General features: G+C 44.6%; 1 protein-coding gene across 1 annotated transcript; it reads left to right on the top strand.

Annotated features, from left to right (window-relative positions):
• The first annotated feature begins 5093 nt into the window (after nucleotides 1–5093).
• LOC113882855 (serpin B3-like) lies at nucleotides 5094–11661 on the top strand. The gene is made up of 7 exons (XM_027526013.1): nucleotides 5094–5273; nucleotides 5860–5916; nucleotides 7645–7773; nucleotides 8084–8201; nucleotides 9356–9498; nucleotides 9789–9944; nucleotides 10716–11661. The coding sequence occupies exons 1-7, from the start codon at nucleotides 5109–5111 to the stop codon at nucleotides 11118–11120; spliced, it is 1173 nt and encodes a 390-aa protein (XP_027381814.1). The 5' UTR covers nucleotides 5094–5108; the 3' UTR covers nucleotides 11121–11661.
• The last annotated feature ends 752 nt before the right edge of the window (nucleotides 11662–12413 follow it).

Here is a 12413-nt window from a genome sequence, read left to right as displayed (position 1 = left end):
TTTCTAAAATCAGCTTGAACATCAGGAAGTTCACGGTTCACATATTGCTGAAGCCTGGCTTGGAGAATTTTGAGCATTACTTTACTAGCATGTGAGATGAATGCAATTGTGCGGTAGTTTGAGCATTCTTTGACATTGCCTTTCTTTGGGATTGGAGTGAAAACTGACCTTTTCCAGTCCTGTGGCCACTGCTGAGTTTCCCAAATTTGTTGGCATATTGAGTGCAGCACTTTCACAGCATCATCTTTCAGGATTTGGAATAGTTCAACTGGAATTCCATCACCTCCACTAGCTTTGTTCGTAGTGATGCTTTCTAAGGCCCACTTGACTTCACATTCCAGGATGTCTGGCTCTAGGTCAGTGATCACACCATCGTGATTATCTGGGTTGAAGATCTTTTTTGTACAGTTTTTCTGTGTATTCTTGCCATCTCTTCTTAATATCTTCTGCTTCTGTTAGGTCCATACCATTTCTGTCCTTTATCGAGCTCATCTTTGTATGAAATGTTCCTTTGGTATCGCTGATTTTCTTGAAGAGATCCCTAGTCTTTCCCATTCTGTTGTTTTCCTCTATTTCTTTGCACTGATCGCTGAAGAAGGCTTTCTTATCTCTTCTTGCTATGCTTTGGAGCTCTGCATTCAGATGTTTATATCTCTCCTTTTCTCCTTTGCTTTTCGCTTCTCTTCTTTTCACAGCTATTTGTAAGGCCTGCCCAGACAGCCATTTTGCTTTTTTGCATTTCTTTTCTATGGGAATGGTCTTAATCCCTGTCTCCCGTACAATGTCATGAACCTCATTCCATAGTTCATCAGGCACTCTATCTATCAGATGTAGACCAACCTAAATATGGTACTAAAGAGGAAAATGGGTGAATACAAAACCCCCTCAGGAAATAGTCAGCAGTGTTTAATATTATTCTATTACAAGAACACCAGATGCTTGAAGAGATGAGACTCCAGTGATGAGACTCAGCCATGCCATTCAAAGAACACATTTTTTTCTTTTTTTCTTACAGACATTTGACTCTGTTGTTCTGGTCATGAATCGGAAGTGGGTGTGCTGCAGATCAGGATGATGGAGAAATGTTGTAGTTCTGGAGCTCAAGCTATTTACTTTTCTGAGAAATCTTCGTACAAAAACATTAGAAAACTGCCCTTAAAATGGGTCCTGTTTGTATCCGTTGTTCTTCTCAGTGAGAGCAAGTGAGTTTGCGGAAAATGAGCTGCCCTCTGACCTTAGCAATCAGGGCACAGCTGGGATTAACCACGAGGACAATGGGGTCACCGGGAGGACCGCGCCAGGGTCCAGCCTCGAGGGGAGGCAGATCACGCCTGGTCTCCACCTACAGCTGACACAGTTTGCCAATCTCTCTTCAGCTGAGACACTGAGCTATTTTCCCGGGTATACAAGATATTTTTAAAGAAACAGCCTTTTCAGAACTTAAAAAATGTCAGCTTTCGATTGTTTGTATTAGAAGTGGTCTTAAACACGAGTCAACATGTATTAACAAGAGAAGAAAGATTTTTAAGAGTTATTTCTGGCTGGGCCTCGTTCCTCAGGGCACGTGAAGAAGCTGCCACATAAGTGTACTGTCACAGGTGTCAGAAAGGCATGTACATGCGTTTCCCATGAGCATGGATGGTAGGGCACAATCTCTTCTGCAGAAGGAAAGGACTTACAGGAGTTGGTCAATAATCTTGTCTTGACTCATAAAGACTTCTTCCTCATGAAGTTGAAGGTAACTGGTGAAGAAATCAGAAGTTGATCTTGAAATACCAGCTGCCTTGAGGCACGGGTGGCGGCAGGTAGAGGTATATATATTCAGGGCTGAGCACGCCCGGCACACAGGCTTGCAGGCTGCCTGCCCACCTCTGCTTCCTCCAGGAACACAGGTAAGTGCTTCCAGCAGCTCTGCGCTAACTCAGGAGTCCTCTCTGAAAATAATAATGAATGTGATGTTTTATCGTGCGTGTGTTAAATATTTCATTTGGTATGATGGTATTTTACGTATTCTGCCACAGAAGAACTTTTTCTCCTGATTTAGTCCATAGGTAATTTACTTATTTCTAAAAGAAAACCCGCGTTCCCTCGGGAGCACGTGTATCAGGGGTAGGCTGTCCAGCATCCACAGATCCTTCAAGTAAGGCACGGAGGTACCTGATGGGAGATGGCTGGATGTTACCACATCCGTTTTGCCTTTGAATCTGTTATAAATTCACTGGGAAAGACCTGGAGGCTGGGGAAAATTGAAAGGAAAAAGAAAAGGGGGCAGCATGGATGGGATGGTTATACAGCATCACGGACTCAATGAATATGAATTTGGACAAACTCTGGGAGGTAGTGGAGGACAGAGGAGCTTGTCCATGGAGTGCAAAGAGTTGGACACGACTTAGCAACTGAACAACAACAACAAAACCTCTGTTCAGTTCAGTTCAATTCAGTTCAGTCGCTCAGTCATGTCCGAGTCTCCCAGACCCCCTGAATCGCAGCACGCCAGGCCTCCCTGTCCATCACCAACTCCCGGAGTTCACTCAGACTCATGTCCATCAACTCAGTGATGCCATCCAGCCATCTCATCCTCCGTTGTCCCCTTCTCCTCCTGCCCCCAATCCCTCCCAGCATCAGAGTCTTTTCGAATGAGTCAACTCTTAGCATGAGGTGGGCAAAGTATTGGAGGTTCAGCATTAGCATCATTCCCTCCAAAGAAATCCCAGGGCTGATCTCCTTCAGAATGGACTGGTTGGATTTCCTTGCAGTCCAAGGGACTCTCAGGAGTCTTCTCCAACACCACAGTTCAACAGCATCAATTCTTCAGCGCTCAGCCTTCTTCACAGTCCAACTATCACATCCATTCACGACCACAGGAAAAACCATAGCCTTGACTAGACAGACCTTTGTTGGCAAAGTAATGTCTCTGCTTTTGAATATGCTATCTAGGTTGGTCATAACTTTCCTTCCAAGGAGTAAGCATCTTTTAATTTCATGGCTGCAGTCACCATCTGCAGTGATTTTAGAGCCCCAAAAAAAAAGTCTAACACAATTTCCACTGATTCTCCATCCAATTCCCATGAAGTGATGGGACCGGATGCCATGGTCTTACTTTTCTGAATGTCGAGCTTTAAGCCAACTTTTTCACTCTCCTCTTTCACTTTCATCAAGAGGCTTTTGAGTTCCTCTTCACTTTCTGCCATAAGGGTGCTGTCATCTGCATATCTGAGGTTATTGATATTTCTCCCGACAATCTTGATTCCAGCTTATGCTTCTTCCAGCCCAGCGTTTCTCATGATGCACTCTGCATAGAAGTTAAATAAGCAGGGTGACAATATACAGCCTTGACGTACTCCTTTTCCTATTTGGAACCAGTCTGTTGTTCCATGTCCAGTTCTAACTGTTGCTTCCTGACCTGCATATAGGTTTCACAAGAGGCAGGTCAGGTGGTCTGGTATTCCCATCTCTTCATAATGGACCTCAATTTATTTTTCTGATACATCTTTGTTTAAGAATGAGAAAACTGCCCCCCAAATGACCCCTGTTTATTTACATCTTGTTCCTCCTGAGAGCAGGCAACTCTCTCAGGAAAAAGAGCTTTCCTTTGATATTAGAACTCGGGGACCAGCTGGGGGGCTGTCAGGAGGATGGGTCACAGGGAGGACCGCAGCCCAGGTCCCGCTTTTTGGGGAAGGCAACTGATACCTATTCTCCACACATGGCTGAGACACTTTGCCAGTATCTCTTAAACTGAAAGTTTGAAATATTTTTCTAGTTATGTGAATAAATCCCAAGGACATCGTCAGGTTGGACCAGCTCTCAGAACATAAAATAGAAAATGTAAGCTATTTAATCATTTTTGTTAGAAGTGGTCTTAAGGGCAATTCAACATGTAAGAGAAGACAGATTTTTATGGCTTGTATCTGTTTGGAAATAATGGATCAGGGCATGTAAGAAGTCGGGGCTTAGCTGTATTGTCGTTGGTTTAGACGCCTACAGGTGGTTGACAGGAGCTAGTGATCACAGTTCTCAGTTTCTTCTGGGATGAGAAAGAAGTACAGGAACTGGACAATCATTTAATCTTCACTCACAAAGACTTTGTGCTTATAAATGTGACAGTACCTGGTAAAGAAATCAAAAGTTGATCTACTTGAAATACCAGCTGCTTTGAGGCACTGGAGGCGGATAGAGAGGGATATATCCAGGGCAGAGCGCTCCCGGCACACAGGCTTGCAGACCGCCTGCCCACCTCCTCCAGGAACACAGGTAAGTGCTTCCAGAAGCTCTGTGTAACTCCATGAATCCTTTCTGACAATAAAAAGGATTATGTTCTTTTTTTATGACTTCCCTGGTGGCTCAGATGGTAAAGCATCAGCCTACAATGGGGGAGACCCAGCTTCAATCCCTGGTAGGGGAGATCTCCGGGAGGAAGAAATGGCAACCCACTCCAGTATTCTTGCCTGGAAAATCCCATGGACTCTGTCCATGGGGTCACAAAGAGTCAGACACAACTGAGAGACTTCACTTTCACTTTCACGGTCTTTTTTTACGCTGCTTCTATTAATATTTCTTTGGTATGGTGGTACTTCACTTATTCTCCCAGAGCAAAAGTAAAACACCTTTTTTTTCTCCTGATTTAGTTCTTAGATTATTTATTTATTTCCCAAAAAACCTTGCTTCTTTGGAAGCACATGTGATCAGGGGTAGGATGTCCAAGACCCACAAATCCTTCAAGTAAGATCCTACTATAGAGGAAGGTGCCTAACAGGAGATGGCTGAATGTTACCACAACAGTCTTTGCCTGGTGTCTGTTATGAATCATTTTTTACCCAGTCTTAATGTAATCACTAAGGAGGAAAAGATAAAGATATTCTATTACTTTTTCACAAATGTTCTTTAAAAACTAATTTCAATAGTCCTCTAATTATGAAATGCATACTGTTCATTTTAAAAGGCTTCAAAAGTAAGAAGAGGAGAAATGTTGATTGCCAGAATCACCCACCCCACATATACAGCATTAAAAAAAATTATTACAGTATTACAGACTACCTTCCTTCCCTAGAGTGATGATAAAATGCGTCTGATGCTCTTCCAGGAATCCCAGACCACATCCAGCCACCATGAGTTCCCTCGGTGAAGCAATCATCCACCTTGGAATTGATCTGTTCCATCAGATCAGACAATCAAAGAAGGAAAATATCTTCTATTCCCCTTTAAGTATCTCGTCAGCCTTAGCCATGACTTACTTAGGGGCCCAAGAAAACACCGCATCACAAATGCAGAAGGTAGGTGGCAGCTGCCTTTCCCGCACAGGTTTGCATGGGTTGTCGGCTGGCTGCTGTGCAGATGACCACAGGTTTGCTGTCCCTGTGTCCCACGAGAAGCTCAAGCAGCCCCACGACTGGGTGGGCACAGAGAGGGGCACGCACTCTCCCGCAGGGCTCCCCACCTGCTTCCTGTGCCTGGACTTCCTCTGGGGGCTGGGATGAAGCCCTCCAGTTGCCCAACAACCAAAGGTGAGGCTTTAATGGAAGACTTCACTGAAAGTGAGGCCCTGACTAAAATCTACGGGAGACCTCTTTACATGTTTCCTCAATGATGAATGAGAAACGAGACACGGTTCTTTAAAGTGGACAGCGCTCAAGCAGCTTTGTGTTTTCCACACACAGACTGTGTTTTTTAAGGATGAAGCTTTCACTGAACATTTCTGTGTGCTTTTTGTTTCCTCTTGAGTTTGTCTCGTGAGGGGCGGTTATTTGGTATATAGTTTTGTTTGTGGGTATTCTTTTGTCCTTCCGTTCTTTCTTTTTTACTTACTCTGATGTGTATAGATCATTACAGACTCCTTGTCCCACTCCCTGTCTTCTCCAGGTCCTTCACTTCAATGAAATCACAGAGAAGCCAAGAGGAACAGCGACAAGAAATCCCGTGAGTCAGAGAGCATTGGATGTAGAGAGGGTCATATGTCCAAGAGGGTCGTAGCTTAAACTGGGGATTTCAGATAGACTGGGAAAAGTCCATTTTTAGAGGTCATGCTAGGCAAACTGGAGAGAGTGGTTTCTCAGTTCCCGTGTGTGCGCGTGGGAAATCATTTCGGTTATGTCCTACTCATTGTGACCCCATGAACTGTAACCCTCCAGGTTCCTCTGTCCGTGGGATTCTCCAGGCAAAAATACTGCAGTGGGTTGCCGTACCCGCCTCCAGGGGATCTTCCCACCCCAGGGACTGAGCCAGCATCTCTCATGTCTCCTGCATCAGCAGACAGGTTCTTTACCACTGGCACCACCTGGAAAGCCCTCTCATTTCACATTACATGCTTATTTACTTCCCTGGTAGCTCAGACGGCACAGCATCTGCCTGCAATGAGGGAGACCTGGGTTCGATCCCTGGGTCAGGAAGATGCCCTGGAGAAGGAAATGGAAACTCACTCCGGTACTCTTGCCGGGAAAATCCCATGGACGGAGGAGCCTGGTAGGCTACAGTCCGTGGGATCACAAAGAGTCAGACATGACTGAGCAACTTCACTTCCCTTCCCTTCCCTTCACTTATTTACTTCATATCTTTGTTTTTCTGAAAGGAGAGAAGCATATGCTTAACATCAGGGACTCTGAAACCTGAAGGAGCTTCAAATAGTGATCTGCTCTTCAGGAATGAGGAACATGGCAAAAATACGATGGCTCTCAGCCACAGTGACTCCATCCCAATTAGCCAGGGGCAATAAAAGGGTTGCTGCATCGCACCCAAATACATTCAAATAGGACAGCAGGGCCAGGAAACTCTGGTAAACGCTGGTAAACTCTGGAAACTCTCATAAAGGTTATATATTATTATATAGAATAAAATGAGTATATTAATCACAATATGTTCCTATAATTGCATAGATTTAATTAGCTCTTAGATTAAGAGCAATAAGCATACGATCAAGTGTATTATGGAGTATTTTGGAAAATGAATGAGAGCTACGGTTTATCTAAATAGTCTAAAACTCTTAGCCAGAAAGTGAGAGATTCTGAACTGAGACAAGCTTATGTTGAAAAAGTTATCTGTATCTCCTTGGAGAAGTTTCTAAGCTCTCTGAGCTCTCCTGTCTTCATGCGAATGGCACTGAAGACTTAGAGATGCTGAGGTACAGCTGTTCCCAGGCTATCTGGCACCCACTGTTCCCGCACTGGGAAGTGTGGCCATCACAGTGAAGAGCCACAGATCACAGTCAACAGGTCTTCGAAGGTAATCCCCCAAAGGATATAACAGGGCATCGAATCACAGCATAGACGACACACAGAGTTCATGTTCTCACACAGCTGGTGACTTAGAAATGCTCTATGGCTCCAGGCCTCCAGGAGCTTATGTTTAGCTGAGACCTTTACCCTAACCGCTGGAGACGACTGAGAGACAGTGCAATAATGGAATGCTGATGCATCTCTAGTTCAACAGAGAAAAGGTTGGAGTGTGTTAGAGCAGGAAGAGAGAGTTACCTGGAAGATTTAATGTAAAGATTAGGAAAGCTAATTCCAGTAACACGCGCCAATTAGGGGAAATAACCACAACCATCATCCCTGGGGATACCCCTCTCCAGACAGGGATCCAACAGACCCCTGGGGGTGTAGAGTTCACATTGACAGAGATTCCAATGAGCTCACTTTTCGACATTTGAAGGTTGAAAGGCCAGGAAATGTTCATCATCACTTTCAAAAGCTTCTGATGGAATTAAAGAAATCCACTGATGCCTATGATCTGAGTGTTGCCAACAGGCTCTACGGAGAAAAGGAGTTTCGGTTTCTCCAGGTAAGTTTCCTGGTCTGTCACGCCTTTGGTCTGCATCCCGGGTCCTCGGGCCACATCTCCTAATGGGGGCGGGGGGGTGCAGAGGAGCCTGGGGACCCACATGGGGGCATTACTCCCAGGGGCGCCAGGCTCCCCGACCACAACCGCACCCGCTGGAGTGGCCAGAGGCTGATAGCACACCAGTGAGGGGGGCTAGGGATTGGCTTGTGAACTCTGCTTGATCAGGATTTAACACATTTAATTTGGGAATACCTACATAGTTACTGATAAATTACTTTTCATTCCTGCTTCCTTCCTGCTCGTGTCATAGGAATACATGGATAATGTTCAGAAATTTTACCTAGCCAGTGTGGAATCTGCTGATTTTAAAAATGCTGCAGAGGAAAGTCGAAAGATGATTAATTCCTGGGTGGAGAGCCAAACCAATGGTAGGTTATGAGAGAGTCACTCATTACAAATCCCGGCTGAGTCCCCACTGTGTGTGAACACGGTGCTGGACCCTGACCGGGCTTTAGGAACAGGGGGAGGCCCTGCAGGGGGTGGACGGTCCACGTCATGCGGAGAGAAACGGGTGGGGGTGCTCCCAGGGCCAGCCCCCTGCAGGCACAGCTGGGTCTGGATTACAGTGTCTTGTGGATCCCAAGTCTCTGCTCAGACTTCAGGTTGATTCATAAGTTGTTTCTAAATTAAAGGCGTAACTTCCGGGTTATAATCCCTAAGAGAAAATATGAAGAGTCCACTTTTGCTTTCTTAACTGGGAAACAAGCCGCTCTCCGTTACATCATCCTTCTTGCAGAAATGACCACCTGCAGGAGAAGGGTCCTGGCCCACGTCCCCCTCCCACTGGATTGTCACAGTGTCCTCCCACCCAGGGAGGGGCTGGACGTCTCCATCCCATGAACCATATCCTACCTCCCTTCCGAAACATAGGCTTAACCTACAGCAACTCAATGTGCAGAATGAAGAAGACAGGGAATGGAAACAAGAGACAAAGCTATTGAGGGAACAGGAAGGGAGGAAAGGGAAGAAGAAAACTGACCAGTAAAGGTCAGCTGAAATCAGTTCTTCAGAATTGATGACCTGTTCATCAGTTCTGATGAACAAGGTATTGTCAGAATTGATCACCCAGAATTCTTGGGTCAGGAAGAGCCCCTGAAGGAGGGCACGGCATCCCACTCCAGTATTCTTGCCTAGAGAGTCCCATGGACAGAGGAGCCTGGTGGGCTGCAGTCCGTGGGCTCACAGACTGAAGAGGCTTAGCACAGCATGGCATCTTAAGTATCATAGAAATATCATGGCATCTTAAATATCAGAAATCAGTTCATCAGGATTCCTTGTGAAATGACTGATGTCCCCACACACACAGACTGAACACCTTCCCAGTCAGGAGCAGGGGCGTCTGCATGAGGGCGACTCCATCAGGCTCAGGCTGTGAGCAAAGCCTCACCTGGTGAACCGCTGGGCGTGGAGTCCCTCACGGGCTGACGTGTCAATATTTAATCATCACTTGTAACTTCAACGCATCTGACAGATCAACCACTCGTGCCTTTCATGACAGACCTTTGATTTTCTGTCTTTGCAGGAAAAATCAAGGACCTATTTCCCAAAGACTCTCTCGACAGCTCTACTGCTCTGGTTCTGGTGAATGCCGTCTACTTCAAAGGGCAGTGGAACCAGAAATTTAAGGAAGAACATACTGCAGAGGAAAAGTTTTGGCTGAACAAGGTATTGTCTGTAATTTACGTGTATAACCAAGTGTAGCTACATGCACTGTGAAATGTAAACGCATAGTAATTAATATATAACTCGTATAGAAGATAGAATTTGTCAAGGCTTATTTTCTTGTCCTTTTTTTAAACTTTATTTACTTGGGATTCCTTGAAGAAACTCTTATCTCTAAGACACAAATTTCCCAGATCATCTCTTAGGAGGCTGAGTTTGGTGTCTCAATAATACTATCTTTTTTTCTGGCCTACTGCTCACCTGGCATTCTTTTGCACATGAATTTACTGCAGGATACAAGCAAACCTGTGCGGATGATGAAACAAACCAATAGTTTCAAGTTCGCGTCACTGGAGGACGTGCAAGCCAAGATCCTGGAAATCCCGTACAAAGGCGAAGAGCTAAGCATGTTGGTGCTGCTGCCCAATGAAGTAGACGGTCTGCAGGAGGTAAAACCTGGTATTCACAGTGCTCCATGCCATTGCTCACATTTCCAGTGATTCAGTGCTTGTGTGGGCTGCTCATAGATTGGTAGTACTGGCTGGCAGCATAGAACAAAAAAAAATAATAACATCTGCTACTGCTACTGCTACTGCTAAGTCACTTCAGTCGTGTCCGACTCTTAGCGACCCCATGGACTGCAGCCCACCAGGCTCCTCCATCCATGGGATTTTCCAGGCAAGAGTACTGGAGTAGGTGCCAGTGGCTCAATGGTAAAGAATCTGCCTACAGTGTGCGAGCCACAGGAGACACGGGTTCAATCCCTGGGTCAGGAAGGTCCCCTCGAGGAAGAAATGACAACCCACTCCAGTATTTCTGCCTGGGAAATGCCATGGACAGAGGAGCCTGGAGGGATACAGACCATGGGGTCACAAAGTGTCAGACATGACCTTCACATGAAACACATGTTGTTTCATTTCTGGGTGCATGTTTATATAACACACATCCACACATGTGTATAGACATTTCTGTATACGCGTATATAGTGTACATACATACATAGAAAGAGCAAAGTTATAAATGTATAAAAACATTTATTTGATCATATGATATATATTCAGGACTGTTATTGTTTCCTCCTCAGAGAAAATCTAATAAACTGAATCTCCTGTATTCATGTTTACTGTTAAAATAAAGGTTTCCCAGACATTTCAATCCAAGGTTAGGTGGGCTCCATGACCATGAGAATCCTGACAGTTGTTCCTTTTCCACTGTTACAGCTTGAAGACCAGCTCACTGCTGAGAAGTTAATAGCGTGGACGAGCCCACAGAATATGAGGAAGAGAGAAGTGGACTTATACCTGCCTCGGTTTAAAGTGGAAGAGAGCTACGACCTCGTGCCCACACTGCAAGCCCTGGGGATGGTGGACGCCTTCCGTGATGGGGTGGCCGACTTCTCGGGCATGACCAGGGGACGCGATCTGGTGGTGTCAAAGGTCATCCACAAGTCCTTTGTGGAGGTGACCGAGGAGGGCACGGAGGCCGCGGCTGCTACCGGTGTGGGTGTTCGTGTCTTATCAGCACCGTTTCGAGAGAGTTTCCGCTGCGATCACCCTTTCCTGTTCCTCATCAAGCACATCAAGACCAACAGCATCCTCTTCTGTGGCCGAGTCTCTTCCCCTTAGACGTCCTTGGGCAGCGGCCACACTCGGGGACATTCAGAGAGCTGTTTCCGGAGCTTGAATGCTGGTGCAACAGGTTCCCTTGGATGCGTTTTCCTTTCCATCTCACAGTCACCACTGAGCATGTACTGGTGGAATATGAATACGACGTCTGTCTATCGCTGTCCTTCTACAAACATGTAAACGGACTCTAACTCTCCGTGATAACTCCTCTCTGCACAAAATGTTCAATATATTTTAAAAGATTAGCTGATTAATGTCAATGTATGGCAAAAACCACCACAATATTGTAAACTAATTAGCCTCCACTTAAAATAAATTAATAAGAAAAGATTATTTCTATACTCTATCTCTACTAAGCTTCAAATATCATAGCTCTTATTTAAAAGTTACATATACTAAAAAATATATACTGTAAATCATATATACTCTTCACCTAGGCACTCACATTTCTTTGAATTTAGGTGGTATGTGGGACACTTACATGTCTAAAGTTTTTGATTTTGTGAAATACATTATCAATAAAACAATGATTTATTCATGTCGTTCATTGCTTTTCCTTTTTTTTCTTATCAACAAAGTCTAAGTGAACCACCACACATAGAAAAGGTAATTTAGAAAGATATGGTCATATATAAAAATTCAAAATAGTAGAGCATGATGAGGTTGAAGAGGTGGACTGTTACCAGAGTGTGAAAGGCTTTATAACCCGTGTTAAGAACTTAAATATAAGAGTCCAGAACTCAGAGATGGAATACGAACTGAATCTCTAATTAGATTAGGAAGACAATACCAGGAATAGACAGATAACAGAGTTACTGAGAGAGCTGTGGTAATCATAGCTGAAGGCAAGAATGGGATCAGACTGGGGGAGTATACAGTGAGAAGAAGGGCAGGCCTGCACGTGACCCTGAAATACACAAATACTTAAATGTCAAGTATTAGCAGTATCTATTTCCTAAAACATAGCTCTCCTTAGGCCAGGAGGAATCTTTTGGAGGTGACAGACATGTTTACTACACAGATTGGGGTGATGGTTTCACAGATGCATTCTCATCTCAAAACTCACAAAGTTGTATACGTTAAACATGTCCAGCACTTTCTACATCAGTCATACATCAATAATGTTATTTTTGAATGGAACATAGTGAAAATATTTATGTGGTTTAAAAAATAAAAATACAGATAATAGAAGTTTAATAAAGAATCTCATGTTCATACAAAATACCTCTCCCCAGGATACCACCTGGTCCCCATTGGGTTGGCCAAAGCTAAAAAGGCTGTTCAAACCCCATG

The sequence above is a fragment of the Bos indicus x Bos taurus genome, chromosome 24, assembly GCF_003369695.1.
Source record: "Bos indicus x Bos taurus breed Angus x Brahman F1 hybrid chromosome 24, Bos_hybrid_MaternalHap_v2.0, whole genome shotgun sequence".
In the NCBI taxonomy this organism is placed as follows: Eukaryota; Metazoa; Chordata; class Mammalia; order Artiodactyla; family Bovidae; genus Bos; species Bos indicus x Bos taurus.
The sequence above is the reverse complement of the archived record's forward strand: the minus strand, read 5'-3'. Positions and strand labels throughout refer to the sequence as shown.